The sequence below is a fragment of the Martes martes genome (assembly GCF_963455335.1).
Source record: "Martes martes genome assembly, chromosome: 9".
Taxonomy (NCBI): Eukaryota; Metazoa; Chordata; class Mammalia; order Carnivora; family Mustelidae; genus Martes; species Martes martes.
In genome coordinates this window covers 25,403,125-25,430,192 of record NC_137896.1, presented here as the reverse complement: position 1 = coordinate 25,430,192, position 27,068 = coordinate 25,403,125, and the positions used below count along the sequence as shown (strand labels likewise).

The 27,068-nt window shown below is 45.2% G+C and overlaps 1 protein-coding gene across 1 annotated transcript in view; it reads left to right on the top strand.

The window, feature by feature from the left end:
• Positions 1-27,068, top strand: part of TM9SF4 (transmembrane 9 superfamily member 4) — a 51,753-nt gene that overhangs the window by 10,969 nt on the left and 13,716 nt on the right. The window contains exons 2-10 of the mRNA XM_080813909.1: positions 9,393-9,506; positions 14,237-14,336; positions 18,793-18,961; positions 19,062-19,191; positions 20,367-20,490; positions 21,747-21,865; positions 21,980-22,091; positions 23,436-23,506; positions 26,404-26,536. Of these exons, the coding sequence (XP_080670035.1) occupies positions 9,393-9,506; positions 14,237-14,336; positions 18,793-18,961; positions 19,062-19,191; positions 20,367-20,490; positions 21,747-21,865; positions 21,980-22,091; positions 23,436-23,506; positions 26,404-26,536 (1,072 nt within the window). The remainder of the gene's footprint in view (positions 1-9,392; positions 9,507-14,236; positions 14,337-18,792; positions 18,962-19,061; positions 19,192-20,366; positions 20,491-21,746; positions 21,866-21,979; positions 22,092-23,435; positions 23,507-26,403; positions 26,537-27,068) is intronic.

The window sequence follows — 27,068 nt, the reverse complement described above, 5'->3', positions numbered from 1 at the left end:
TTTTTGTGTGTGGTGCAAAGTTCCTTTTGCATACTGCTGCCCAAATGTCCAAGAACCGTTTGTTGAAAAGGCTGCCCGTTCCCTATTGAATTGCCTTGGCAACTTGTTGAAAATCAATTTACTATAAACATACAGATTTATTTCTGGACTTTTAATTTTTCCCATTGATCTTTATGCAGATCCTTACCACACTGTCTTGATTAATGTAGCTTTATAATAAGCTTAGAAATACAATAAGCTTTGAATTTGTTATTTTTAAAAGTTGTTTTGGATGTTATGGGCCCTTTGTGTTTCCAAATAATTTTAGGGTTGACTTGTCAGTTTCTATACAAAAGCCTGATGAGCTTTTGATAGGGATTGCCTTGAATCAGTTTGGGAAGAATTGCCATCCTATCCATATTGAATCTTCCAATTCCTGAAAATGGAATGTCTCTCCGGTTACATAGAATGTTTTGTAATTTTCGGTATACAAGTCTTTTTAAAAAATGTATTCCTAGGGACGCCTGGGTGGCTCAGTCGTTAAATGTCTGCCTTTGGCTCAGGTCATGATCCCAGCGTCCTGGGATCAAGCCCCACATTGGGCTCCCTGCTTGGCTGAAAGCCTGCTTCTCCCTTTCCTGCTTCTCCTGCTTGTATTTGCTCCCTCAGTGTCTCTCTCTCTCTCTGGCTGTCAAATAAAATCTTTAAAAAAAATTTATTCCTAAATATCTTATTCTTTTTGAAGGTATTATATAAATGGAGCTATTTTCTTTTTTTTTTTTTTTTAAAGATTTTATTTATTTATTTATTTATTTGACAGAGGAATAGCACAAGTAAGCAGAGTGGCAGGCAGAGGGAGAAAGAGAAGCAGGCTCTCTGCTGAGCAGGGAGCCCCATGCAGGGCTTGATCCCAGGACCCTGAAATCATGACCTGAGCTGAAGGCAGCAGCTTAACCAACTGAGTCACCCAGGCGCCTCGGAGTTATTTTCTTAATTTAATTTTGGGGTTGTTTGTTGCTAGTATGTGGAAATACAATTAATTTTTATATGTTGATCTTGTAGTTTCTGACCTTACTCACTTTATTTATTTATTTATTTATTATTTTTTTAAAAAGATTTTTAATTTATTTATTAGTCAGAGAGAGAGAGAGAGCGAGCGCACAGGCAGACAGAGTGGCAAGCAGAGGCAGAGGGTAAAGCAGGCTCCCCGCCGAGCAAGGAGCCCGATGCGGGACTCGATCCCAGGATGCTGGGACCATGACCTGAGCCCAAGGCAGCCGCCCAACCGACTGAGCCACCCAGGCGTCCCCTTACTCACTTTATTAGTTCTAGTAGTTGTTCTGGAGGTTCCTTAGGATTTTCTAAATATAAGATATGTGATCTACAAATAAAAGCTCCTTACTTTTTTTCAGTATGGGTGCCTTTAATTAATGAATTATTTGCTTCAGTGCACATTATTTGCATTTGTATAGCACAATATTGAATAGAAATGACAAGAGTGGACATCTTTGCCTTGTCAATCATCTTAGGGGGAAACATTTAGTCTTTGACCATTAAATATGATGTTGGCTGTGGATTTTTTATAGCTGCTCTTTATCTGATTGAGGAAGTTCCTTTCTATTCTTAATTTGTCCGGAGGGGTTTTTTTTGTTTTGTTTTGTTTTTAAAGATTTTATTTATTTATTTGTCAGAGAGAGAGAGAGAGAGCGCGCATACAGGCAGAGTGGCAGGCAGAGGCAGAGAGAGAAGCGGGTTCCCCGCTGAGAAAGGAGCCTGATGCCGGACTCGATCCCAGGACCCTGGGATCATGACCTGAGCCGAAGGCAGCCGCTTAACCAACTGAGCCACCCAGGCATCCCTGTCCGGAGGTTTTATCATGAATATGTTTTGGATTTTGTCAAGTGCTTTTTCTTTGTGAAGATTGTGTGGTTTTGTTCATTACATGGTGTATTACCTTGATTTTCAGATATTGAGCCAACCTTGCATTTTTGGGATAAACCCCACTTGGTCATGATGTATGAGCCTTTTTATATATTGCTGGATATGATTTGCTGATATTTTGTTAGGGATTTTTTCCATCTGTGTTCATGAGGGCTACTTGTAAGTTTCCTTTTCTTGTGATGTCTTTGTCTGGCTTTGGTATAGATCTAAAAAAAATTTTTTTTAGATAAATGAGATTATACTATACACATTACTGTGCATCTTATTTATTGTATTCTTTATAATTTACATTGGCAGTGTTTTGAAAATAGTTCTACCTTCCATGTAGTATAGAGGGCTAAATTGCTCTCCCGAAACTCTGCCAGGTTACCTATATCTTGTATATTCAGATTTTTTAAGGCCTTTTAACTCTAATAAGTAAAAAAGTCAGATGCCATTATTTTGATTTTCATTTTTTAAATTATGACTGATGTTGACCATCTTTTTGTGTTTGGCCTTGTGAACTTTTTTTTTTAACTGCCCATTCATATTCTTTTGGCTTATTTTCCTTGATTGGTTTATAAGAGCCCTTGGTATACCAAAGGAATAGGCCTTTGTCAGGTGTGTGGTAAGTATTTTTATCCAGATTGTGTTTTTCTTTGTCTGTGATGTACATATTTTTAAAATTTTCTTCCTTCTTCCTATGTATCCTTTTTCTTTATAGTTTCTGGAGTTTGTTTAATTCTTAGGAAATTTTCCATGTCAAGATTGTTTATTTTTTTTTTTTTTTAATTTACTTATTTGACAGAGAGATCAGAAGTTGTCAGAGAGGCAGGCAGAGAGAGAGAGGAGGAAGCAGGCTCCCCGCTGAGCAGAGAGCCCGATGCGGGGCTCGATCCCAGGACCCTGAGATCATGACCTGAGCCGAAGGCAGAGGCTTAACCCACTGAGCCACCCAGGCGCCCCAAGATTGTTTATTTTTTTATTATTACTAACATATAACATATAATAAATATAATATATTACTAACACATAATGTATTATTTGTTTCAGGGGTACAGGTCTGTGATTCATCAGTCTTATACAACACACAGCACTGACCACAACACATCTGCTCCCCAGTATCCATCACCCAGCTCCCTATCCCCTCACTTCCCTCCCCTCCAGCAACCCTTGGTTTGTTTCCTGAGATTAACAAGACGAAACCAGACAGGAAGACAAACCTCAAGATCATTTAAAAGTTCATCTGGGTTGGGGTGCCTGGGTGGCTCAGTCAGTTAAACAATCTCACTCTTGATTGTGGCTTAGGTCCAGATCTCAGGGTTGTGAGATCGAGCCCTGCATCAGGCTCTGCACTGGGTGTGGGGCCTGCTTGAGATTTTCTCTCTCTTCCTCTCTCTCCCCACCTTCTTTAAAAAATAAATAAAATAAATTATTTAAAAGTATATCTGTATTTGCTTCTAACTCTTCTGTTTCAGTTTGTATGTTTAAGTCTTTTCTGTCTTCTCCAGTAGCAGTTTGGATAGCTCTGTATTTTAACATTTAGTAGAACATAATCATCAATCAGTGTTAAATGCCATCATTATCAGGATCCTCGGTACATGCTCATCATCTTTTATGCAGCTCACCTGCCTGAAAAGAACATGCCTGTTCCTCTGCCTTCTGACCTTGGGCAAGCTATTTAATCTCGGGGGTTCAGGTTAGTTAGCAGTCATCCATGAAATGGTGACAGCAGTCCCAGGCAGCTGTAGCTGTGGAAATGGTGCAAGTCAGCATTTATAACTTGGCACAAAGTAGGGACTCGTAAATGGAAAGGACTGTGTGCCACAGGACCTTGTTCTTACTTGGCCAGTGCTCAGTGACTCTGGCTTCTTGTTGCTTTTTTGTGTTGTTTCCCAGCAGGGTGAGTATTATCCTCATTGCTTTGTCTTTTTGTTTGCTTTGGTTTTTGTGTGTGTACTCGTGCTGTTGGTTTGAGACTTTGGAACAGAAGCCTGTTGGGATCTTCCAGGATTTGCCTTTCATCTCTCTGCAACCTGAGCTGTCAGGGAGCAAGGCCTTCAGCTGCCAGGGCAGCATCTCTCTGCTAAGATTGAAGGATTCTGTTTCACAAGAAGGTAGAACTGGAGTAAGTTCTTAGATTGAATTGGCCTGATGACTACAGGAGATTGTAATCCTCTGCCCTGGCTTCAAATCACATATTCAACAAGGCAAAAAGGTCTGGTGTCTGGCTTTCTGGAAGGGAAAATTTTTTGATTAGCAAGAAATAATGATGTCAACTGTGGGCTTTTCATATATGGCCTTTATTGTGTTGAGGTAAGTTCCTTTCATACCTTTTATGTTGAAAATTTAAATCATGAATGGATGTTGAACTTTGTCATATTCTTTTATTGTGTCTATAGAGATGATCATGTGGGTTTTTTCTTTTATTTTATCACTGTGGTATATCACATTGATTGATTTGCTTATGTTGAACCATCCTTGCATCCCAGGGATAAATCCCATGTGATTTTGGTGTATCCTTCTTTTAATGTGCTGTTAAATTCAGCTTGCTAGTATTTTACTGAGAATTTTTGCATCTGTGTTCATCAAGGATACAGGCCTCTAGTTTTCTCATGGTACCTTTGTCTGGGTTTGGTATCAGGGTGATGCTCTCCTCATAAAATGAGTTCAGAAGTATTCCTTCTTTTATTTTTGGAAGAGTTTAAGAAGAATTAATATTCTTTATTGAACATTTGGGAGAATCCACCTGTGAAGGGAGGTCTTAGATTACTGATTCAAACCCCCTTTTTTATTGGTCTGTTTTCTGTTTTTTGTTTCTTCTTGATTCCATTTTGGGAGGTTATATGTGTTTCCAGGAATTTACCCTTTTCTTCTAAGTTACCCAATTTGTTGCTGTGTAATTGTTTATAATCCTTTTTATTTCTGAGGCACCTGTTACAGTGTCTCCTCTTTCATTTCTGATTTGAGCTTTCCCTATTTTTTCTCTCATTGGTGCTACTAATTTCTTTTTCATTTTGTCTCATTTGTTGATTTTTATTTAAAAAAAATGAATTCACTTCGTTGTAGGGGTTTTTTTTTCTATTTTTAAAATTCTCCTTATTTATTTTTGCCTAATATTTATTATTTTCTTTCTTCTACAAACTTTGGGCTTCGTTTGTTATTTTTCTGGAAACTTGAAGTATGAAGTTATATTTTTGGGGATTTTTTTTTTTTTAACGTAGTTGTTTACTCCTAGTACTGCTTTTGTTGCATTCTGTAAATTTTGGTATGTTATATTTTTATTTTCTTTTGTCAGAGGTACTTTTAAATTCTCATTTGATTTCCTCTTTGACCCAGTGGTTGTTCAAGAGTGTGTTGTTGAATTTTCACGTACTTGCCTATTTCCCATTTTTTTGTTATTGATTTCTAGTTTTATTCCAGTGTGATCAGAAAAGATACATGGAATGATTTTGGTCTTTTTAAATTTGTTAAGACTTATTTTGTGACACCTACCATGTGATCTGTCCTGGAGAGTGTTCTGTGTGCAACTGAGAAGAATGTGTATTCTTCTGCTATCAGGTAGAAGGTTCCATATGTTTGTTAAGTCCATTTGGTCTGTAGTTTTTTTGAGTCAGCTGTTCATGGATTTTTCTGTCTGGTTGTTCTAGCAATTATTTTAAGGGGGATATTGAAGTCCCCTACTTTTACAGTGTTGCTGTCAACTTCTCCCTTCAGATATGTCAATATTGGCTTTATACATTTAGGTGCTCTTATGTTGGGTGGTATGTATTTATTTATCACTCTTACCTTCCTGTTGAACTGATCCTTTTGTCGTTATATAATGACCTTTTCTGTTTCTAGACACAGGTTTTTTTGGTTTTGTTTTGTTTTTTTAAGATTTGAAGAGAGTGTGTGTGCACAAGCAGAGGGGGCAGCAGGCAGCAGGCAGAGGAAGAAGGAGCCTGTTTCAGGACTTGATCCCAGGACTCTGGACAGACACCCAAATGAACTGAACCACCCAGACATCCCCTAGACATAATTTTTAACTGAAAGTCTATTTTGTCTGATACAAGCTTAGCTACCCCCTGCTTTCCACTCACATGGAATATCTTTTTCTATCCCTTCATCTTCAGCCCGTGTTTGTCTTTAGATCTGAAGTGAGTTTCTTGTAGACAGCATATCACTGGATCTTATTTTTTTATCCATTCACCCACTGTATGCGTTTAGATTGGGAATTTAATCCACTTATTTCCCAGGTTATTCTAATATGCATCAGGTTGAGAACCACTATCCTAGATGTACAGATAAGGTATAGGGATAATAGATATTCTCAAGGAGCCTCAAACTAGGTCCTCGGAGGTGGAAAGGTGGGAGGTATCAAGAACTCCTTAAATCTGAGGATTAAAAAAAGATCATTCTCAAGGGAATACAGCAAAGATTAAGAATCAAAGTATTCAGGGGCGCCTGCCTGGCTTAGTCAGTGTAACATGTGACTCTTGATCTCAGGGTCACGAATTCCAGCCCCACATTAGGCGTAGAGCTTAGTAAACAAACAAGCTATAGCAATCAATCTTATGTGAATGTCTGGTTTTATATTTTTTTAATATGAAAATGTATATTTTTATAAATATAAATTTATATGTATATGTTTCCTTTTTATATTTATATAAAAGGGAGGGATTTTGATAGAGTGCAAATTGCTCCCCCAGAAGTGTTCTAATTACCCCTCTAGCCATACGAGAATATCAAAACCATGACATTTTAATATCTAAATCTGACAGTGTCGTTGTGATACAATCATTAATTCTAAACTGAACTTCTGAATTGCTTTTGGTTGCCAACTTCCATTATTCAAAGATTGTAGCACATTAAGGAGATAACCTTTGCCATTTTTCATCTGTTGATTCTTCCTCTAAGATCAGTTGATCTCTGGTTTGTTGATCACATCTTTGTGTGAGGGTTATCTGTTTTCTGCATCATTTTTCAAAAATTCAGAGTTGCATTGTTGTTGTGTTTTCGTTTTTAAAAAAACAAACATTGTATGGCAGTTAATGCCGGTACTGCAGGATTTGTTTTACTTGCATTTTAGTTAACTGGAATTTATGTACAAAGATGACAAGGTTTATTTCTCTCACTCCAAGCAGTCATATTCATATTTCTGAAGACTGACCAGGGAGGCCTAGCACAGGGTTCCAAGGAGGGAGGGCCAGAATCTTCTAACAACAGGTCAGTTTGAGGAAATTATCTGATCGAGAGGAAATCAGATGCTGCAGCCAGCCCATAGTCAGCAGGCTTTCCATCTCAGAAAGAAAGAATAAATTCTGTTTGTTGTTGTTGTATTCAGGGCAAACCCATACTACTACTAAGCACTTCCCTTTGTGAATATGTAAAATGCCTCTGGAGGGATTTTAAGGGAACTGGCGATAGCAGTTGTCTATGGGGAGCCCAAGTGGGAGGAAGATTTCTTTTTCACGGTATACCCATTTGTACTGTGAATTATTTACTGTGTGTGTGCTACTTTTCCAGAACGTTTTTTTTTTTTTTTTAAAGATTTTATTTCTTTATTTGACAGACATAGATCACAAGTAGGCAGAGAGGCAGGCAGAGAGAGAGAGGGGAGGAAGCAGGCTCCCTGCTGAGCAGAGAGCCCGATGCGGGGCTCGATCCCAGGACCCTGGGATCATGACCTGAGCCGAAGGCAGAGGCTTTAACCCACCGAGCCACCCAGGCGCCCCTCCAGAACGTTTTTAAGCTAGTTATTTTTTTAAAAGCCTTGCCTGCTCGTAGTTATGTAAGATGTTAACGTTAGAGGAAACTGAGTGGAGAGTATATGGGAATTCTCACAATATTTTTGCAACTCTTCGTAAATCTAAATTGATTTGAAAATTAAAAGTTTTTTGGTTGGGGGCTCCTGACTAGTTCAGTCAGTTAAGGGTCTGCCTTAGGCTCATGATCCCAGGGTCCTGGGATTGAGGCCTGCATGGGGCTCCGTGCTCAGCAGGAGCCTGCTTCTCCCTCTGCCTCTCCCCTGCTTGTGCTTGTTCTCTCTCTCAAAAATAAATAAAATCTTAAAAAATAAAAATAAAAAAAGACTTTGACCAAGCTACGTATCTACAAAAAGTGCACCAAACTCAGAACTTTATACTGTTAAAGCCAACTTGTGCTTCTGGTAAAAATGCAGATGAGTCTACATTTTTGGCAAGCCCCCTGAGTGATTCTGATTCCATATAACACTGAGTTCCAGAAGGAATCATTGGAGAAAGAGAGAGAGTGTGTGTGTGTGTGTGGCGGTAACTTGAAGGATGGAGGGGCTGTGAAGGCGAGGTGGTTGGAAGGCTGTGGCCAGTGTCCAGTGGGCAGAAACAAGGGTCTGAAATGCTGTAGCATTCCGGGGGTGAAGAGAGAGTGGAGACGCAGGAGCACTAATAAGTCTGGGATCTGGGTGTCTGGATAAGAGTTCCTTGTTCACACCAGGTAGGAAGAGAGAATCAGGAAGCTCTTCTGGTTCCTTGAGGGGGCGAAGCATGTTGCTAATGAAGGGAAAGAGGTTTTGATGGAGTGCATTTCTTGAGGCCAGTAATTGGTCTGGTCTTGCCTTTAATTCCCAGGTGACTATCCTGCATGCAGGTCATTTACTGAGTGCCTGCTGGGTGCCAAGCCCTGGGGACACATAGTCCCTGCTCCCACAGAGATCACACTTGAGTGGAGGGCGACAGACTGCACAAGTAAACAAATGCATATTGTACATGATAAGATGATGTACATGCACGTTGTACATGTATGTAGAGAAGTCCATGGAAAGAAATAAAGTCCAAGAGTGGAGAATGGGGAATGGGAGCCCCGAGGGCGTTATATTAGGTTGTATGGGCAGTGAAGGCCTCCCTGAGGACCTGACATTTCAGAGAGACCTGAATGAAATAAGGAATGAGGTTAGCCACGCAGGGATCTGTGGGAAGGGCATTCTGGCAGAGGGAACAGTAAAGGTGATGGCCCAGAGGGGTTGAGAAGGGCTTGCTGACAAGAGACAACAAGAAGGCCAGTGTAGCTGGGGCTGTGTGGGGAGGAGAGTGGCAGATGATGAGGTCAGTACAATCTGGAGAAGGCTTGTAGGAAAATATATCGGTCACATAGGAGCTTCCTGACGTCTTGCTATATAGAGAAAAGGGAATCAGTGGAACGTTATGGAGCTTTGTTTCCCACTAGCTATACCGGAGAGTGAGCCGGTGTGAAAAGGGGAAAAGAACGTTGATCTGGAAGTGGGGAGCGGCTACCCTGTATTACAGTCTTCCCTTTTGTCCCCATGTTAATTACTTCACTCATTTTGTGACTCGTTTCTGGAAGTGCAGAATCAGTGCCTGCGGGACTCTTGAGGGCGTTTGGAAGACACCACTTACAGAGAGGGGATGAGACTGGGTCAGTTAAAGCAGGTGTGAAGGTCCTATGACTTGATCTGCCCCAGAAAGATGTTTACTTTTCCCCATTCCAACTACAACCTCTCTTCTTCCAAGCAGGACTGGTTGCCGTGGTCCCTGCTACTTTTCTCTCTCACGTGTGATACACGTGCCTTCTACGTCCCTGGGGTTGCTCCAATCAACTTCCACCAGAATGACCCTGTAGAAATCAAGGTAGGTGCCGCGCCGGACTGTTGGAGCCTCCGTGCTGGGCATCGTGGCTAGAGGACCCTGGTGAGATGGTCCTGTCCTTCCCATGCTCGCAGAGAACAAAAGCCAGGGCCAGCCACCGTGGCAAAACGCGGGTTTGCTGCCTGGTTCGTGGCTGGATGGGGAGTGCCCGCGGGAGCCCCCAGTTCAGGAGCTCTGCCCCTTCATCTCTTCTCCTCTGCGACTTTGCCTGATTGAGTGTGTTCTTGCTCTGTGTCCCTCTCTTTCTCTTCAGCTCTGGCTCTGGTTCTGGTTCTTTCCATGCCTGTGTTTTTCCCTCTCACCCTCACATGTGTCTCTGTTTCTAGGAGTGTGTGTCTGTGTGTGTGTCTGTCTGTCTCTCTCAGCCTGCCTCCCTGTTTCCTCGGCTCCATCCTCCTTTCTGTTCCCAGCTTCTCTCCACATGACTCAGATTGTCTGCGCATACACAGCCTGTTAGGGCCTCTGTGTTTTCACTTGCAGCTTCTGCCACCAGCTGGGCTCTCTAGTTTGGGTTTTCCCAACTGCGTCCTCCCTCGCTTAGTGGTGGTATATGAGATGATTTTAAGAGATGAGATGACAAATTCATTTTATTTTAATACCTATTTTCTTTTAATGTGTATTAAGAAAAATAGCTGCTACTTCAGCTCATGATTTTATGGCTGCTGTTGGTTTTCCATTTTTAATGGTAATACAGTATTAGCTCCTTAAATAAATGTATTTCCCTAAAAATGAGTCGGAGCCAAATACATAGTAGAATCAGTGGTAAGTAGATGAGGCACATTGGTGCATGAACAAGTCTAGAGAGAAACCATCCAACCAGGCGCCTTTGCTTCTTGAGCTAGATGCCCACTGTGGGTCAATCAACGAGCAAAGGTGGGGAAGGAGTCACTTAAAAAATGGTTGATCAGGGGCAGTGAGCAGGCTGGCACCTTGATTAATGGCTCTTTAACAGTGTGTTGGTGGCCTTCTCAGAGCCCCAAGCAGGGATAGGGGTTGGTGGTAGATTTTCTTGGATCTGGTTTCCCAGGCGCAAACTCTAAAGTGGGGATCCGGTGCAGTTTGGCTGGGTAGGCTCTGAGGGTCTCCACTTGGGAGGGCGGGAGGGAAGCAGGACTGAACAGAGGGAGACACGGAGCCGTGGTACAACAGATGCCTGTGGAAAGCTCTGGAACTGGAATGGCTGGCCCTTTGGAGTTGTTCCAAATTGAAACAAGAGGACTGGTTCTCTGGATGCCTCCATGAACCAGTCACTGGATATAGACTACCACAAGGGATGGGGCGTAAACTTATACAAGAGCTCTCAGCCAAAGGGACGCTCCTCTGTCATCACCCAGGTATAAACACTTTTAATACTTCAGTATTCTTCTGTGTTTTTATCCCCCCCTGTGCAGTGTTTTTAGAGTAGGACACTTGGCATCCTCTCACCTCTCTAAATCCCCAACTACTTGACTACCACACTGTTCCCCCCTTGGCAAAGTAATGTGTAGTTGAAATTTTTAAGTAGTCCTTCAGACCCTTAGGGGTTGTGTAGAAACGGCTAACAGAACTTACAAGGTTATGAAAATAAATTCTGCTCCTAAAATAAACATACATTTCTTGCCTCATTACTGTGTTGAACCACATCTTTACTGGTCTGTGCAAAAGCAAAGCAGTAAGATTGTGTGAACATCAAGTTTATCTTCCCCTGGGCATCACAGTGTTCAAAAGGAGAAGCAGAAGACAGTCACAAAGGACCAGCCAGAGGATGTACCATCACATACATGCCCTTGTGTTTGCTGCCACATTTTAGGTATTAGCAAAATGACAAAATTGCTACATGTCATGCTTATTTGGGGCATCACATACAAGCAACTTGTGATTATCTGTGGGGAATTAACCAGTGAAGAGGAAAAATATGTAAATAATACATTTGCTTAAAAAAAAAAAAAAAAACGAAAACTGCTAGGAATCAAGAAGAGCTGAGATCTTCTCTGTCCCAATCATTGCTGTGTTACCAGCTCCTAGTATGCAGCCTGGCAGGGTGGATAAGTATGTCTGAGGAGTGGCCATTAAAAAGCATCTGCAGGGGCGCCTGGGTGGCTCAGTGGGTTAAGGCCTCTGCTTTCGGCTCAGGTCATGATCCCAGCGTCCTGGGATCGAGCCCCGCATCGGGCTGTCTGCTCGGCAGGCTCCCTGCTTCCCCCTCTCTCTCTGCCTGCCTCTCTGCCTACTTGTGATCTCTTTCTGTCAAATAAATAAATAAAATCTTTAAAAAAAAAAAAAAAAAAAAAAAAAGCATCTGCATTTAGGGGTACCTGGGTGGCTCTGATGGTTGAGTATCCAACTCTTGATTTCTGCTGAGATGATGATCTCGGGGTTGTGGGATCAAGCCCTGTGTCAGGCTCTGCACTCAGCGTGGAGTCTGCCTCAGATTCTTTCTCCCTCTCCCTCTGCCCGCCCCCCCCCCACCGCTCATTCTAAATACATACATACATACATACATACATACATAAAACATAAATAAAATCTTTTTTAAAAAGTTCATTTAGAGCTAAGCAGTAATTAATGAGTAAATGCAACATTACATGTGTTGCATTATTGTGAGCATATCTCTTCCTCCCAAATCAGACTTGTAACCTTCAGGAGAAGTAATTAAAGTAACATTTATTGAGGGTTATTTACATGCCAGACATTATGCGTGACTTAACTCAGATGCCCCCCAAGAACCCTCTGAAGCAGATACTGTATATTTTATAGAGTTACTGTATATTTTACAGATAATGGAGATCAAGGCCCAGGGAAATAAACCACCTTGTCCGAGGTGATGTGGTGAGGCTTAGTCTTTAACTGCTCCATCTCTGACCTGCTGCAGTACCCTTCCTCACAGTGCTTCCGCCAAAAGCCCCCTCCAGAGCAAAGCTTGTGGCACAGGGAGGAGAGGGTGGCACTGGCTTCTGGGCATTGCCAGGCTGGGGGTGTGAGAGGGTACACTTTGGGTCGAGGGGTGGGAAGGGTGAGGGAACATAAAGTTGGGACTTGGTCTCTCTGTGATGTGGATTTTTTTTTTTGATTATCCAGAATGAGAGTATGTAAGAAACAAAATAACGGGCTGTTAAAATAGACACTAACTTTTTGGCCGTTTTGGCTCAAGCAGTTTATGAAATGCTTAATAGTAGTCCTCAGTCCCTTCGTCCAACATCTGAAAACCTCTGAAACCCAGTTTTCTAAGCTTTCATTGACAAGACTTGGCCTGAAGTGTTTGACTTTATTTATCCCACTTATAATGAATATTTTTGCATTTCTTTGCACAGTCATTAAATATGGGGTACTGTCCCAGACCCAGCTGGGGGTGTTGTCCGTACTGCCTTTTAAAAACCAAAAAAATTCCCAGTTCCAAAGTATGAGTTTTAAATAAGGATTGTGGACCTGGATTCTAAAAAGTATTTACACTTTTTTAGATGGTGCATAGGAATGGTTGGCAGTTTCTAAATAGCAAAGATAATTTTATTTGCGTGTGGATCAGAATTTACTTTTTGTAACATTTTGATTAGTTCTGTTTATCTTTGGTTTGGCGTTGCCTATGAGTGTCACCATTTCCAGAGCTATATTCTCTGTGCATGCATCACTTCCTAAACATTCTCTTTCGTGGTCTTCTTCTTAAAACTTGTTTTTTAAAGATTGATTGATTGATTGATTGATTGATTTGACAGAGAGAGAAATCACAAGTAGGGAGAGAGGCAGGCAGAGAAAGACGGGGAAGCAGGCTCCCTGCTGAGCAGAGAGCCCGATGCAGGCCTCAATTCCAGGACCGTGAGACCATGACCTGAGCTGGAGGCAGAGGCTTAACCCACTGAGCCACCCAGGCGCCCTTAAACCTTGTTTTTAATGATGTGTAATATTCATTGAATGAGCCTATTACGGTTTATTGCCCAGTTTCCAATCGTGAGAGCTTATACTTGTTTTCCCATTTTTCCTCACTTTAGTCACTCAGCAAACATTTAATGAACACTGCTGTGTGCCTGGCTCTGTAGGTCCTTATCCTCACGGAGCCTAACTCTTAAATTCTAGTGGAAGAGACTGGTTTTTTTTGTTTTTTTTTTGTTGTTTTTTTTTAAGCAACAGGTAAACTAAAGAATTATGTTTTATCAGACATGTTACCTAGGAAACTGTGCATGTTGGAATAGAGCAAATGTGGGGATTCCCTTAGATGAGCTAGTTAGGGAGGGCTTCCAGGTGAGGGACCATAAGCCGGGACCTGAATGCATGAAGGAGCCAGACGGGCCTGGAGTCAGGCAGGAAGGAGCAGTGGGCACAGAGCCTGAGCCAGGAAAGAGCTGGATGGGCTCGAGAAACTGCAGGCAGGAGAGCACTGTGGTTATGAGTAAGGAGTGAACCTCTTTGTTCCTAAAGTTTACCCTCATTTGGAGTTATTTCCTGGGAAAGACGCCCAGAAGTGAAATTATAGGGTCAAAGGATATCAGACTTTCAGAATGTATTAAATTTGGTTATGATTTCAAACAAAACTATAATGTAGTCGAAAACTAAATGAAACATGAAATAATTCAGAATCGTAGACCGTATAGTATCTAGTGTACTACAGCTGTGATCTGCTGCTGTCAGTTTGCTAATAATATTACCAAGTGTACCAACGATATGTGGGTACCGGGGAGGATTATTGAAACAGCCGTCTGGGTTTCCGGGTTGATGAACAACAGCCTCTCTTCTCCCACTAGGCTGTGAAGCTCACCAGCTCTCGAACTCAGCTACCTTATGAATACTACTCGCTGCCCTTCTGCCAACCCAACAAAATCACCTACAAAGCAGAGAATCTGGGTAAGTTCTGCTCTCACTGTGTCAGCCTGTCCCAAACGGGAAGCCGCGTCTTTGCGTGGCGACAGTAATGGTTAACCCTGACATTCCTGTGTGCCGCACACCGTTCTACGTCGTTTACATACAGAGCAGCTTATTCAAGCCTCAGAACAGCCCTGGGGTGGCAGATGCTGTGTTTATGCCCATTTTACAGGTTCAGTGACTTGCCTCTGGTTATATTTTTAATTAACAGCCAAGCTGGGCTTAGAGACTACGTAGTCAGACTTCAGAGTTTCAGTCATTGGCTGCTGCTCAGACCGGCCCCCCCTTGATTACTAGATATTCCTTTCTCTTTCGTGGCTTCTGCAACCTACTCTGCTTTTAATTAAAAGAGTGAGTGGTTACCTCTGGCCCTAAAAGAAGCAGAGGCATCACTGTAGTTCTTGCTAAGTGTGCAAGACTTGCTTCAAAAAATGTGCGAGGCACCCAGCGCAGTGTCTGGAATGTATGTTCCATAAATAGTCATCTTATTCCGATTCAAATAATTCTCCATTTGCTAGAATTGCAGGCTTAAAGCAAAAGACATTTGGAAGCCTCTCTTCCCGACACAATTCTTAGTACTTACCCGTGTTGGTGTTGAGTCCTGGAGATAAAAATGTGGGTAGATGCTGTCCCTGACCTCAAGAAGCTTAGGAGACTTTCCTCTTTTATCTTAGGAAGGAGAAAGGAGAGAACTGGTTCTTGAACAGACCTCTGAAAGGTCTGCCTTCACTGTCTGAGATACCCCTGGCTCAGATGTTTCCAGAGTCCCTAGCTGATAAGTGTATCTACAATCAGGTATTGGGTGTCCCAGACCAGCTGGAGGCAGGCTTTGTAGTCAGCTTAGCCAGAAGCAGGCAGCACGTCCCGTCCCTTCGTTGCCTCCTACTGTTGTCTCAGGGCCTGGACTGACTTCCACTGATTGTCTGGGCTGTGCCCCCAACCTGTCACTTACCCTTCTTTTCCCTTTCCACACCATATTGTGCTCTGACCACCTTGTCTCTGCCTGAGAAATTTGACTTGCTTTGTCCTCTTGGTCAAAGGACCCTCAGAACAGTTTCTCCCATGCCCATGAGCTGGTGTGGACTCGTTGCCTGCCTGTGCTCAGCAGTTGGGCACCCCTCCGTGTGACACTGGGTGACCTTAACCCCTCTGAGCCTCTGCTGCATCCTCCATGAAGCTGGGGAATGTTCTGCCTCACAGAAATGGAAACTTTTACATACAAAAGTTATTCTGCTACATTACATCTCAGTCTGTCTTTGTGGAGTGCCTCCCTTCATGGCCTGTGGGTTCTTAGAGTCGAGAGATCATGCCTTATATTCCCCCTCTCTCCCACTTCTAGCCCAGTGTCTGACACAGTAGGATTCAGTCAATGTTAGTGTCCTCCCCACATGGAGGAGAAAATTCCTTGATTACATACCTGTTAGATGGCAAGCCTTGTACTCTCTGTTCTCATCATCACCACCATTAATACTTACAGGGCTCTCGTGAGCTGGGTGCTGTTCTAGGCACTTCTGTGCTTTAACTTCGCTAATACTCACAACAGCTCTATGAAGTAGCTCTTCTTACTATCCCCTTAACATAGGTAAGGGAAGTGAGGTGAAAGGAGGTACAGTTCCTCGCCCCAGTCACTCACCAGTATGATTGCTCCCATTTCATAGTAGAGGGAAGGGCAGCTTTGAGGGTTTAAAAGTCTTGCTCCACAGATCACGTGGCCAGTAAGGGGAGAAATTGACGTAGTAACATACTACTCAGGTTTTTTTTTTAACTCTAAAGACAGAATTCTTTCTGTTGTCCAGACTGCCTTCTCCAGAAAGGTTCATTTGGGCTGTGTGAGGGCTGTGCTTGTGGTGATCGCGCTGATGGAGATCCGTGCCAGGGTGTGTGTGGGAGTGTCTGGGGGCAGATGTACTGGGCCGCAGCCTCCAACTCGCTTAGAGGGTCCACGTTCCTAGCTTGATGCTCCTTTAGCCTGAACAGTGATCTGCGCCAGCTGTAAAAAGTTAAAAGGAACATTTGTGTATTAGAGATGAGCTGTTCCAGACTAGCCTGTCTTCTCTCTTGGTGTTAATTTAATTTCTAAATATCAAGATGTGATACCTGCTTACTTGGTCTCCAGTCTTGTTCCTCTCTGTGTATTTTCTTCTTTTCCTCAAATGAGCTCCGTGTAGACTAAAAAGAAATGGGCAGTAGGGCATGGTGTGGAGGAAGGAGTTCAAGAGCGTAGTGCTACAACAGTCTCCTCGTCTGATGACGGGCAAGTCTCCGTCCCTGTCTGCTTCCAGGGTTGTCTTCTGTGAAGTGAAGACGGCGACCCGAATCATTTTCCCAGCAGACTCTGCAGATAATTCTTACTGGTGTCCTTGTTCTCCACGGGCCAGTCTGTCCCTGGGTTCTCTAGGCTTAGCTTCTAAAATGGGGGAAGGGGAGCCCCTCCTCTCCCTGTGCCTCTCCTAAGTGCCTTGTCCACACTCACCAGGACAGCTACCACGCACATGGGTGCAGCTTGCGCCCTGCCACTACTGTTCGTACGCCAGCAACTCACAGCTTTCATCCACAGCCCTGACCTGTCGTGGGAGCCCGAAATTTGGGTATCTAATTGCCTGCTTGACATGTCCAGACTGAAGAAAGGCCTTCGTCTAAATTTGCTCCTCTTTCTGTTTTCCCAGCTAGCACCCCATTGTAGAAACCTCAGTCCCCCGCCGCTGCTCACTTGTCCTTTGTATCCGTCAGCACCTGGCCCCCTCGATTCCCCCGCTCAGTAGCTTCTGAATCTGCGTGCTTGCTTCCACACTCAGCACCGCCCCGTCCGGCCACCGTCCTCGCTCACGTGCGTGACTGACTGGCATCGCCCCAGCCAGTCCCTTGCATCTTCTGTGTTTTCTTCTCAAAACAGCCAAAGTGATCTTTCTGTCATCTGAAAAAGGTCATGTCTTCCTCCATCCCTGTTAGAAACCCCTCATGGTCTTTTGTGTAAAGATCAAACTTCCAGCACGGCCCACAGGCCCTGAGGTCTGACTCCAGCTCATCTCTTAGGCTCACCTTAAGTCACCTGCCCCCTTTGCTTTCTGCGCTGTGACCACACAGGCCTCTCCAGCTCAGCACATGCCTCCCACCCCCCAGGAGCTTTTGCACGTACTGTTCCTTCTGTCTAGAATGTTCTTCTGTCTCTTTACGTAGTCAGTGCCCCTCTTCCTTTAGAGCTCACTTCAAACATCATTTCCTCAGGGAAGCTTTCCTAGACCTGCTCCCCATGTCTAGAGCAAGTTCGTCTTGTTACATCATGATTTCACCAAGTCTGTCTTCCCACTACACCATAAGCTCCGTGAGTATGTGTGTTTAACATCGCATCTTCAGGGCCAAGCCCATAAGTAGTACCAGGTAGATGCTGGGGATGAGTGAATGAATGACGAAATGATTGAAATAATGACTGACCGGGCAGATAGGGCCATATCCAGGCAGATCCCTGCTGCTAAGCCCGTGTTGGACTCCACGTATGTGCAGGCGCTCGTCCTGCCTGTTGGCGGCGGTCTGTCTTCAGCTTTCCCCAGTTTCACATCATCTCAGTATAACCATTGGAACAGCTCAGAATGGAAGTGCCATTGGCCGTGGGCAGCCCTGAGCTGCTCTGCACCTGGTGCCTGGCCCCCGCTCTGAGGCAATAGGCTCGCAGCGAGTGTGTAGTACGCCACCTCCCTCCCTGGCCGAACTGGGATCTGAAGACACAGAAATGAGTGGGAAATACTGTCTTCCCTTAAAAGAGCTCCCAGTCAGGGGTGGCAGATGCTTAATATGGCAGCGCCCAGTGCAAAGTCACATCAGCAGCATGTGAAAAGGTGCAGGAGTGACGCTAACAATAAAGATGGCATTTGTTGACAGCCTGCTGTGTCCCTCCTACTTGCTTTCTCACTGGAACCCTGTGAGATGAGTACTGTTATTATCCCCATTTTACAGATAGGGGAATTGAGGCTCATTGAGGTTATATAACTTACCAAGACCAAGACAGTAAGTGTCAGAGCCAGGGCTCGGTAGCCGGTCCAGTCCTCAGTGTTGTATGACGCTGCCTCTACACAGAGGGAAATCAGGGGAGAGAGGGACAAGCTGGGCCCCGAGGAGGTCAGGAAGGGCTTCCCAGAGGAGGGAACAGAAGCGGGGCTCGAAGGGTGAGGAGGAGCTTCCCAGGAACATGGGCAAGAAGGGGCACCTGAGGCACAGAGGTGTATTTGCTGTGCCCTGGAGAGTCTGGTGGTGGTATCAGAGCGGGGGTGGGGAGGCCAGGTGGGAGGCGGAGGGGCCGGCTCTCTCCAGGTAGGGTAGAACACCGAGTGCCAGGCTGGGGAACTGCCAAAGGCCCTGCAAGTCAGCAGTGTCTCCTCGGCTCTGGTGACCTCAGCAAGCTCAGGGCTGAAGCTCTGAGATCCATGTGTCTCTCTTACGGCAGGAGAGGTGCTGAGAGGGGACCGGATTGTCAACACCCCTTTCCAGGTGCTAATGAACAGCGAAAAGAAGTGTGAGGTTCTGTGCAGCCAGTCCAGCAAGCCAGTGACCCTGACTGTGGAGCAGAGCCGGCTTGTGGCTGAGCGGATCACGGAAGACTACTATGTCCACCTGTAAGTTGTCCTGCGCTCCCTGCAGGCCCCGACCCGGGGTGGGGTGGGCACGTATGGGAGAGGCAGTCCAGGGGGACTGAGTGGGGCCTTGGGTTTCCAGCATCGCCGACAACCTGCCTGTGGCCACCCGGCTGGAGCTGTACTCCAACCGCGATGGTGATGACAAGAAGAAGGAAAAAGATGTGCAGTTTGAACACGGCTACCGACTCGGCTTCACAGACGTCAATAAGGTAGAGTGTCTCAGTGTGCATGAAGGGCTGGGGGCGTTTCACCTGGTAAGTCACGAGCCCTTGGGGCCACAGGGAAGGGGAACATATTTAGCTCTAGGTTTATAACAAAAGGTGGGATGGCCAAGGCCGGTTTTTCCTGGTGCCCCTGGGCATGGGCTGTGAGAGTTCGTGCTTGGACAAGGCTCTGGCAGATGCTACACAGGAAATGGAAGGCACAGCCCCTCGAAAGGTCAGATTCCATATTTATAAGATTAAAACAAAAAGCAGACGGAATTGGAACAGTACGTAGGCGAGCTGGGTAGGATAGTGGTCAAGAGCGTGCTGGCTCCCTGGCTGTTGGATCCCACCTCCATCACTTACTAGTTGTTGAGAGACCTTGAGCCTACCTGTTTCCTCTCTGAGCCTTTGATTCCTCATCTGTAAAAGGCATCCAGTGTCCATAGCTGCCCCTTGGGGTAGTTATGCAGAGTAAAGGAGATGATTGGTGTGTCTACTATTTTATGGCACAGCCTCTGAGAAATATGCAAATAATGGCAATGATAATAACAGTGATTCTCCTGTCTTTCTAATTTTCTAAACTGAACTTCAGCCTTCTATGAAGGGAGTAAAGGACAAAACCATTTCTTTTGAGGCGTAGCTCCTGACCTCAGCGGGCTTCCGATCCCAATTCAGAAGAGAATTGACCATGTGGGACCCTGCATCTTAAGTCCCAGTTGCCATCATTGATGGTGCTAGTGCTGTGACAATCAATGCCAGCAGAGCTCAGAAGAGCTCGTTGTACATTCCGGTTGTCACGGAGGAGGTGGGTTTTAAAAAATAGGGAGGCTTGACTGGAGTGGAGTCGGTTGGCATTCTAGCTGGCGTGAATGCCGGGAACGGAGCTGCAGTGTGGGAACTGTTCACGGGGCAGGGAAGGGCTGGGGGAGACCAGGTGAACTAGATGTCTGGGAACATGATAGAAGGATGTGAACACCAGGCCCAAGGGATCCAGACTCTTACCTAGTTAGCCCCAGGGACCCCTGGACGGTTTCTGAGTGGGGAGTGCTGTGAGAGCAGTGTTTTTGGCAGGTTGAAACAGCTGGTCCTGCTGGACTAAGGGAGGGACCTGATATTGGGATGATTTTCTGGTTGTTTCTGGACCACTAGGTATTTTCTTCTCTCCACTGCTGTTTTAGATTTACCTGCACAATCATCTCTCATTCATCCTTTACTACCACCGGGAGGACCTGGAAGAGGATCAGGAGCACACATACCGCGTCGTCCGCTTCGAGGTGATTCCCCAGAGCATCAGGCTGGAGGGTGAGTGGGGAGGTATGACCAGAGGGGCCGGGCTGGATGGGCCTGGGCTTCCATACCCAGGGTCTTCTTACACTTGATTCTCAGATGGCTGATAGGCCACAGTGTGGCATATGGGCCCAGCCAAGGTAGGGTCACTACATTCCCATGAGAGAAGGCGGAGCAAGGGAGAGAGGTGACACCTGTTGTGTCCTGGCCTGGCACCTTCCCTGTTTACCACCTCTCGCTACCCCTGGAAGTGTGTGGTGGTTATAGATGGGGAGCCGGAGACTCAGAGAGGTTGGTGACTTGGCTGAGAACAAACAGCGACTAGGACTTGGCTGGGCCTCTCAGAAGAGCCAGCTAGCTTCCCCTAGATTGAAGAACAAGGGGCAGTGATGCAGACAGAGCAGTCAGACAGCTGGTTTCTGTGTTACTGTTCCTCTCTGTAAGTGACTGAAGAGACGAGAATTGCCCCAGGGTCAAGAGTTGTGCGGGAGTCTGAGAGCCCAGCCCCATAAACCCAATAGGGGCTGGTCCAGCTTCTCACCTCTCAGCCCTGGCTCACCCCCAGGCTGTGGTAGTGGTGGTAGGTTTCTGGCTTTTTTTTTTTTAACCTGTGGAACCTAGTTTTCAAACAAAATCATCCCCAACAATCTCATGTAAGACATAGCTCCTGTGCTTTCAGAATGCTATCCTGCTTCTGGTGAGCGCCGTGAGCACAGCTTTATGTTTATTGCATGATATTCTTGATGTCATCTCTTCCCTCAGCCATTTCCTCAAGTTTAGAGGCTCTGTCTCCTTTTCTCACCATTTTCTCCCCAGCAGAGTGCTGGGGAGAGAGGTACTTATTACATAGTGTTTGGTTGAGTGGATGGACAGATAATGGGATGAACGGAGGAGTAAATGAAGACAGAAGCATCTGAGTGATTGAATTACTGGTGTGCTGGGACTCTGGGGACCCGGCGAATGAGTAAATGTGATAGCAGGAGTCAGTGGTGTTTTTCCTGTTCCATGGGGCTGATTGAGTGAATACATGAACACTTGAATTGAGTATAGAGAGATCACATGAGGGACTCAGACCCCCTCTTCTATACCCAGCAAGCAGCCCGAGAGGCTCTTAGGAAGGTCAGGGCTCTGGGGAGGAAGTTTACCGCTCTGTTGCCTCCCCTCAGACCCTGGGTCCCAGCAGCAGGCAGCCTCTGAGGGCACCCCCCAGAACAGCCCCAGGCAGTGGCCCTGGTCCCCGCAGGAACAGACTGAGTCTCTGTCTCTCGCAGACATCAAGGCAGATGAGAAGAGTTCATGCACCCTGCCTGAGGGTACCAGCTCCTCGCCCCAAGAAATCGACCCCAGCAAGGAGAATCAGCTGTACTTCACCTACTCTGTACACTGGGAGGTGAGAAGGGGCTAGAGCCCGTGGCAGGGGAGGAGGGTTCTGGTCTGGGCAGGAGATGTCCAGAAAGGCCTGACTCGAAGTGCTGCTTTTCTGCTCTATCTCCCTCCCCTCCAGGAAAGTGACATTAAATGGGCCTCTCGCTGGGATACTTACCTGACCATGAGTGACGTGCAGATCCACTGGTTTTCCATCATTAACTCTGTCGTGGTGGTCTTCTTCCTGTCAGGTGAGAGATCTGCGGATAGGAGGTAGAGAGGACAAGGGGGTGAGGGATAAAGGTCTGAGGTACATCACATGACTAAAGAGTGACTTCTAGGGTGTTCTCGGGGCCAAGTGTAGGTCAAAAACAAACATCAGTGCTCTGTGCTAGGCATCAGGTATGCAGAGGGGAACAAGGTTCAGTCTCCTTTCTGGAGAGTTCCCTTGGGGAAGAGAGGTACACTTCTCCATGCATACCTTCACTGAGTCGTTGGACGAGATTTTGTTGTTGCCCATTCTGTGCAAGGACTGTGCCCCATGCTGGGGATATGGTGTTGAGCAAGCCAGGCCCCTCACAGTCTGTTCTGGTGCTGGGAGAGACAAAAGAGCAGCGAAGTGATTGAGTCCAGATAATGAATGGTAAGTGCTTTGGAGCAGATGAACAGGAAGACCAGATACACAGCTCTTGAGAAAGTGTGAAGGCTGCTTGAGAGAAAACCTCTCTGAACTGAGAGGAGCCACCATTCATAGACCCAGGGAAAGACGGGTCCAGCAAAGGCCATGGCCCTGCGGGGGGACAGGCTTGGTGGGAAGCTGGCCAGTGAGCCAGGGGGAGGGTAGCGGGCAGAGGTGGAGTGACACCCACATTTCAGTATCATATGGGAAGCAAAGATAATTTTAGCTGCTCTTTATTAAACATTTCCTGAGGGGCAGCTGCTGTGTTAATAAGTCCTTTCCAAACCTCTCAGTCCTTCAAGTTCTGTGAGCCAAGACTAAAATGTCAAGTTAGCTTGAGGTCATACAGCCCACTGTCTTAACCTGCAGAGGAAACAGGGTGCTGTAGAGGTACAAGTGGGGGCCTCTGAACATTTTGGGGTGTTGAAAGGTGAAGATGCCTGGGGTAGGTTGAAGTGGGAGTGGGCGCCAGGGCAGAGTGGAGCACCGCGGGCAAAGGGAACAGGAGGCAGCCCCAGTAGGGGCACAGAGGCTGTGAACTGATGACAGAAGTAGCAAGCATGCAGGGGCGGCATGGGAGGTCAGCCCGGGAGGCAGTGAGGCCGCAGAGGTCAGGAGGACCAAGATGTGGAGCAGCTAAAGTGCTGTTCTCCCTGGAATAAAAAGCAGTGTCCTTTGACTGCCCAAACCCATCCCAGTGGCTCTTTCCTTCCCCTGCCAGGGGAATGACCCTCCATGTACCCTTGTCTGGGTAGCTGGGGTGGCGCTCTGCTCAGCAGACAGCCTGAGGCAGCTGCCTACCCACTGCCCACCGAAGGAAGCCAGGCGTGCCAGCCGTCACTCAGCGAAACACCAGGCCCAGGAGGCTCGGTTGGCAGTGCTCAGGCCTCTTCCTCCCTACCCCTGTTTGTTTCAGGCATCCTGAGCATGATCATCATTCGGACCCTCCGGAAGGACATTGCCAACTATAACAAGGAGGATGACATTGTACGAGGTCTTGGCTGGGGAGGGATGGACTTGTAGAGGGAGGGCAGACTAGCAGTCGGGTTCTGGGCCTAGCAGACCAAGGGTCGAGGGGTGGTAGTGGTGGTGGTGGTGGTGCGTGTGTGTGTGTTTTTCATAGAGTAGTTTGAAAAGGAAAAGTTTAATGACCCCAAAATGATAGAGATAAGCATTCTAATTTCTAAGCATAAAAGCAATGGGAGAAGTCACAGAAAGAAAACTTAATGAATATAACATTAAAAATCTGGAACTGGGGACACCTGACTGGCTCAGTTGGTATAACACATAGCTCTTAATCTCAGGGTCATGAGTTCAAGCCCTATGTTGGGTGTTGGGCCTACTTAAAAAAAAAAAAGTCTAAGAGCTGTTCGACATGTCAGAATATATAGATAAGATAGGAAAGTGCAACAAACTTGAAAAAAGAGGCGATAGTTAAAAGAACTGGTTTTAAAAAGTCCCAAAATCTCTAATGTAAGAATGAACTAAAAATTTACTGACTAGGAAATTGCAGGTAAACATGTGAATAAACATTTTTACCTCAGGGATGGTTATCCACCCTCCCCACCCCAAAACAGATTCAAACAATATGAGAAGACAGTTTTGGACCTTCAGATCAGTTCAAGTGTGTTTTCATATAGTAGTCATCGGCAGCAAGGTAGATGTGAGCTAAGCACTTTTCCATGCCACCCGTGCAAGTAGAAATTTTTTTTTTAATTTTAATAAACATATAATGTATTTTTATCCCCAGGGGTACAGGTCTGTGAATCGCCAGGTTTACACATTTCACAGCACTCATTATAGCACATACCCTCCCCAATGTCCATAACCCCACCACCCTCTCCCGTCCCCCCTCCCCCCAGCAACCCTCAGTCTGTTTTTTGAGATTGAGTCTTTTATGGTTTGTCTCCCTCCCAATCCCATCTTCTTTCATTTTTTCTTTTCCTACCTCCCCCCAACCCCCCCACATTGCATCTCCACTTCTTCATATCAAAGAGATCATATGATAGTTGTCTTTCTCCGATTGACTTATTTCGCTAAGCATAATACCCTCTAGTTCCACCCACGTCGTTGCAAATGGCAAGATTTCATTTCTTTTGATGGCTGCATAGTATTCCATTGTGTATATCTACCACATCTTCTTTATCCATTCGTCTGTTGTTGGACATCTAGGATCTTTCCATAGTTTGGCTATTGTGGACATTGCTGCTATAAACATTCGGGTGCACGTGCCCCTTCGGAGCACCACGTTTATATCTTTAGGATATATACCCAGTAGTGCAATTGCTGGGTCATAGGGTAGCTCTATTTTCAGTTTTTTGAGGAACCTCCACACTGTTTTCCAGAGTGGTTGCACCAGCTTGCATTCCCACCAACAGTGTAGGAAGGTTCCCCTCTCTCCGCATCCTCGCCAGCATCTGTCATTTCTTGACTTGTTAATTTTAGCCATTCTGACTGATGTGAAGTGATATCTCATTGTGGTTTTGATTTGTATTTCCCTGATGCTGAGTGATATGGAGCATTTTTTCATGTGTCTGTTGGCCATCTGGATGTCTTCTTTGCAGAAATGTCTGTTCATGTCCTTTGCTCCTTTCTTGATTAGATTATTTGTTCTTTGGGTGTTGAGTTTGCTAAGCTCTTTATGGAAGTATAAATTTGTAGTTTTCTGAAAAGTATGAATTGGCTGTACATAGCACGAACTATAAAATAGTTAACTTGCTTTGACTCAGTCGTTCTTTTAGAATTTTCCAAAGGAAACTATCAGAACCACAAAGACTTGGTCTAGGTATATTTATTATAGCTCTATTTATAATTTAAATAAACTAGATGTAGCCTGATATTCCATAAAAATGGATTGGCTATGTTATGGTGCAGTTATACAATAGAAAGTTGTACCGACATTAAAATACTAATTGCAGAGTACTTATTGGAAATGAGGAAATGCTTATGATCAAACATCACCTGAAAATAACTAAGTATGCAGTAAATAAGGTCTGGTTCCAATTTTGTGTTTAAAAGTTATATATACATATGCATATATATATATGTATATATATATGTACACACATGATATCAAAACAATGATATCATTAAGTGCCGGGAGTATAAATTGTATTTTTCTATGTTTTTCTGTTTGGTTTTAATTTTGAGTTTACTTATGAGTATTAGATCTTTTGTTCAGTCTTTCCAAATTTTAAAAAAATTTTCTACTATAAACATTTATTTATTTATTTATTTGTTTGTTTGTTTATTTTTAAAGATTTTATTTATTTGTTTGACAGAGTGAGAGACAGAGAGGGAGGGAATACAAGCAGGGGGAGTGGGAGAGGGAGAAGCAGGTTTCCCACTGAGCGGGGAGTCCAATGTGGGGCTCCATCCCAGAGCCCTGGGATCATGACCTGAGCCAAAGGCAGACACTTAACGACTGAGCCACCCAGGCGCCCCTACTGTAAACATTTATTATTTTTTATTCATTTGAAGCATGCCATGTGCCAAAAAAATTTTTTTTTACTTTTTTATTGCATAAGAGCACATATTACTTTTATAATCAGTTAAAAAAAATGCTTTTAAATTTCCCAACTCAAAAAAACTCTCACAGTTAACATTTCAGTGTGCTGATGTTTACGCTCTTTTTCCATGCACAAGGCTTGTGGAATTTGGGGAGGAGTTTTGCCTTTTATGTAGCTATAAGCCTCATGTTTGTGCCCTCCTTTTCCGTGTGACATTTCTCTGGGGAGTACTTTGTCATGTCGTGTACTCAGGTCAGAGTGGAGGCTGGCTGACACCCAAAGGATCCTCAGCCCTAGTCCAGGGACGTGGGTCCCTGCAGGAGCTGCGTCCTCTGGGCCCCAAGAAGCAGCCTCACTTCTGGCCCTTTGCTGCAGGAAGACACCATGGAAGAGTCAGGGTGGAAGCTGGTACACGGAGACGTCTTCAGGCCCCCCCAGTACCCCATGATCCTCAGCTCCCTCCTGGGCTCAGGCATTCAGCTCTTCTGTATGATCCTCATCGTCATCTGTGAGTGGGCCTGCTGGGGCTAGGAGTGGGGTCCTGTCACCAGAGAGCACAGGCCTGAGTCTGAGAGGGAGGTGGCCTCCCGCCCCTGGAGAATGGGGCAGGTCTGCACCACTGGGCCAGACGGAGTCGTCCATGCCAGCGGGAAGGCTGGGTCCTCTCAGCACCAGGCTCTGGTGGTTGGCTGCCCCTCAGAGCACTCCAGCACTGTGGGTCGCCTACCACGTCCACTCTCAGCAAAGCCACACGCCAGTGCTGTGAGGTTGGCCTCCCTCAGCAGTCAGGCTTTAAGTGACTTACACAAGTCAGCACCAGGTCTTTTCTCAGAAAACAACCCCCCAAACCCTAATATATAGTAATTATAGACAGTTCTGAAGTCAGCCTGCCTAAAAAAAATTTTTTTTACCATTTAGATTATTTTTTAATTGACATGTAACACTATGTAAGGTGTACAGTACAACGGTTTGCTGTGTATATATATGGTGAAATGATCACAGCGGTAAGTTTAGTTAACATTCATCACCGCACATAGTTA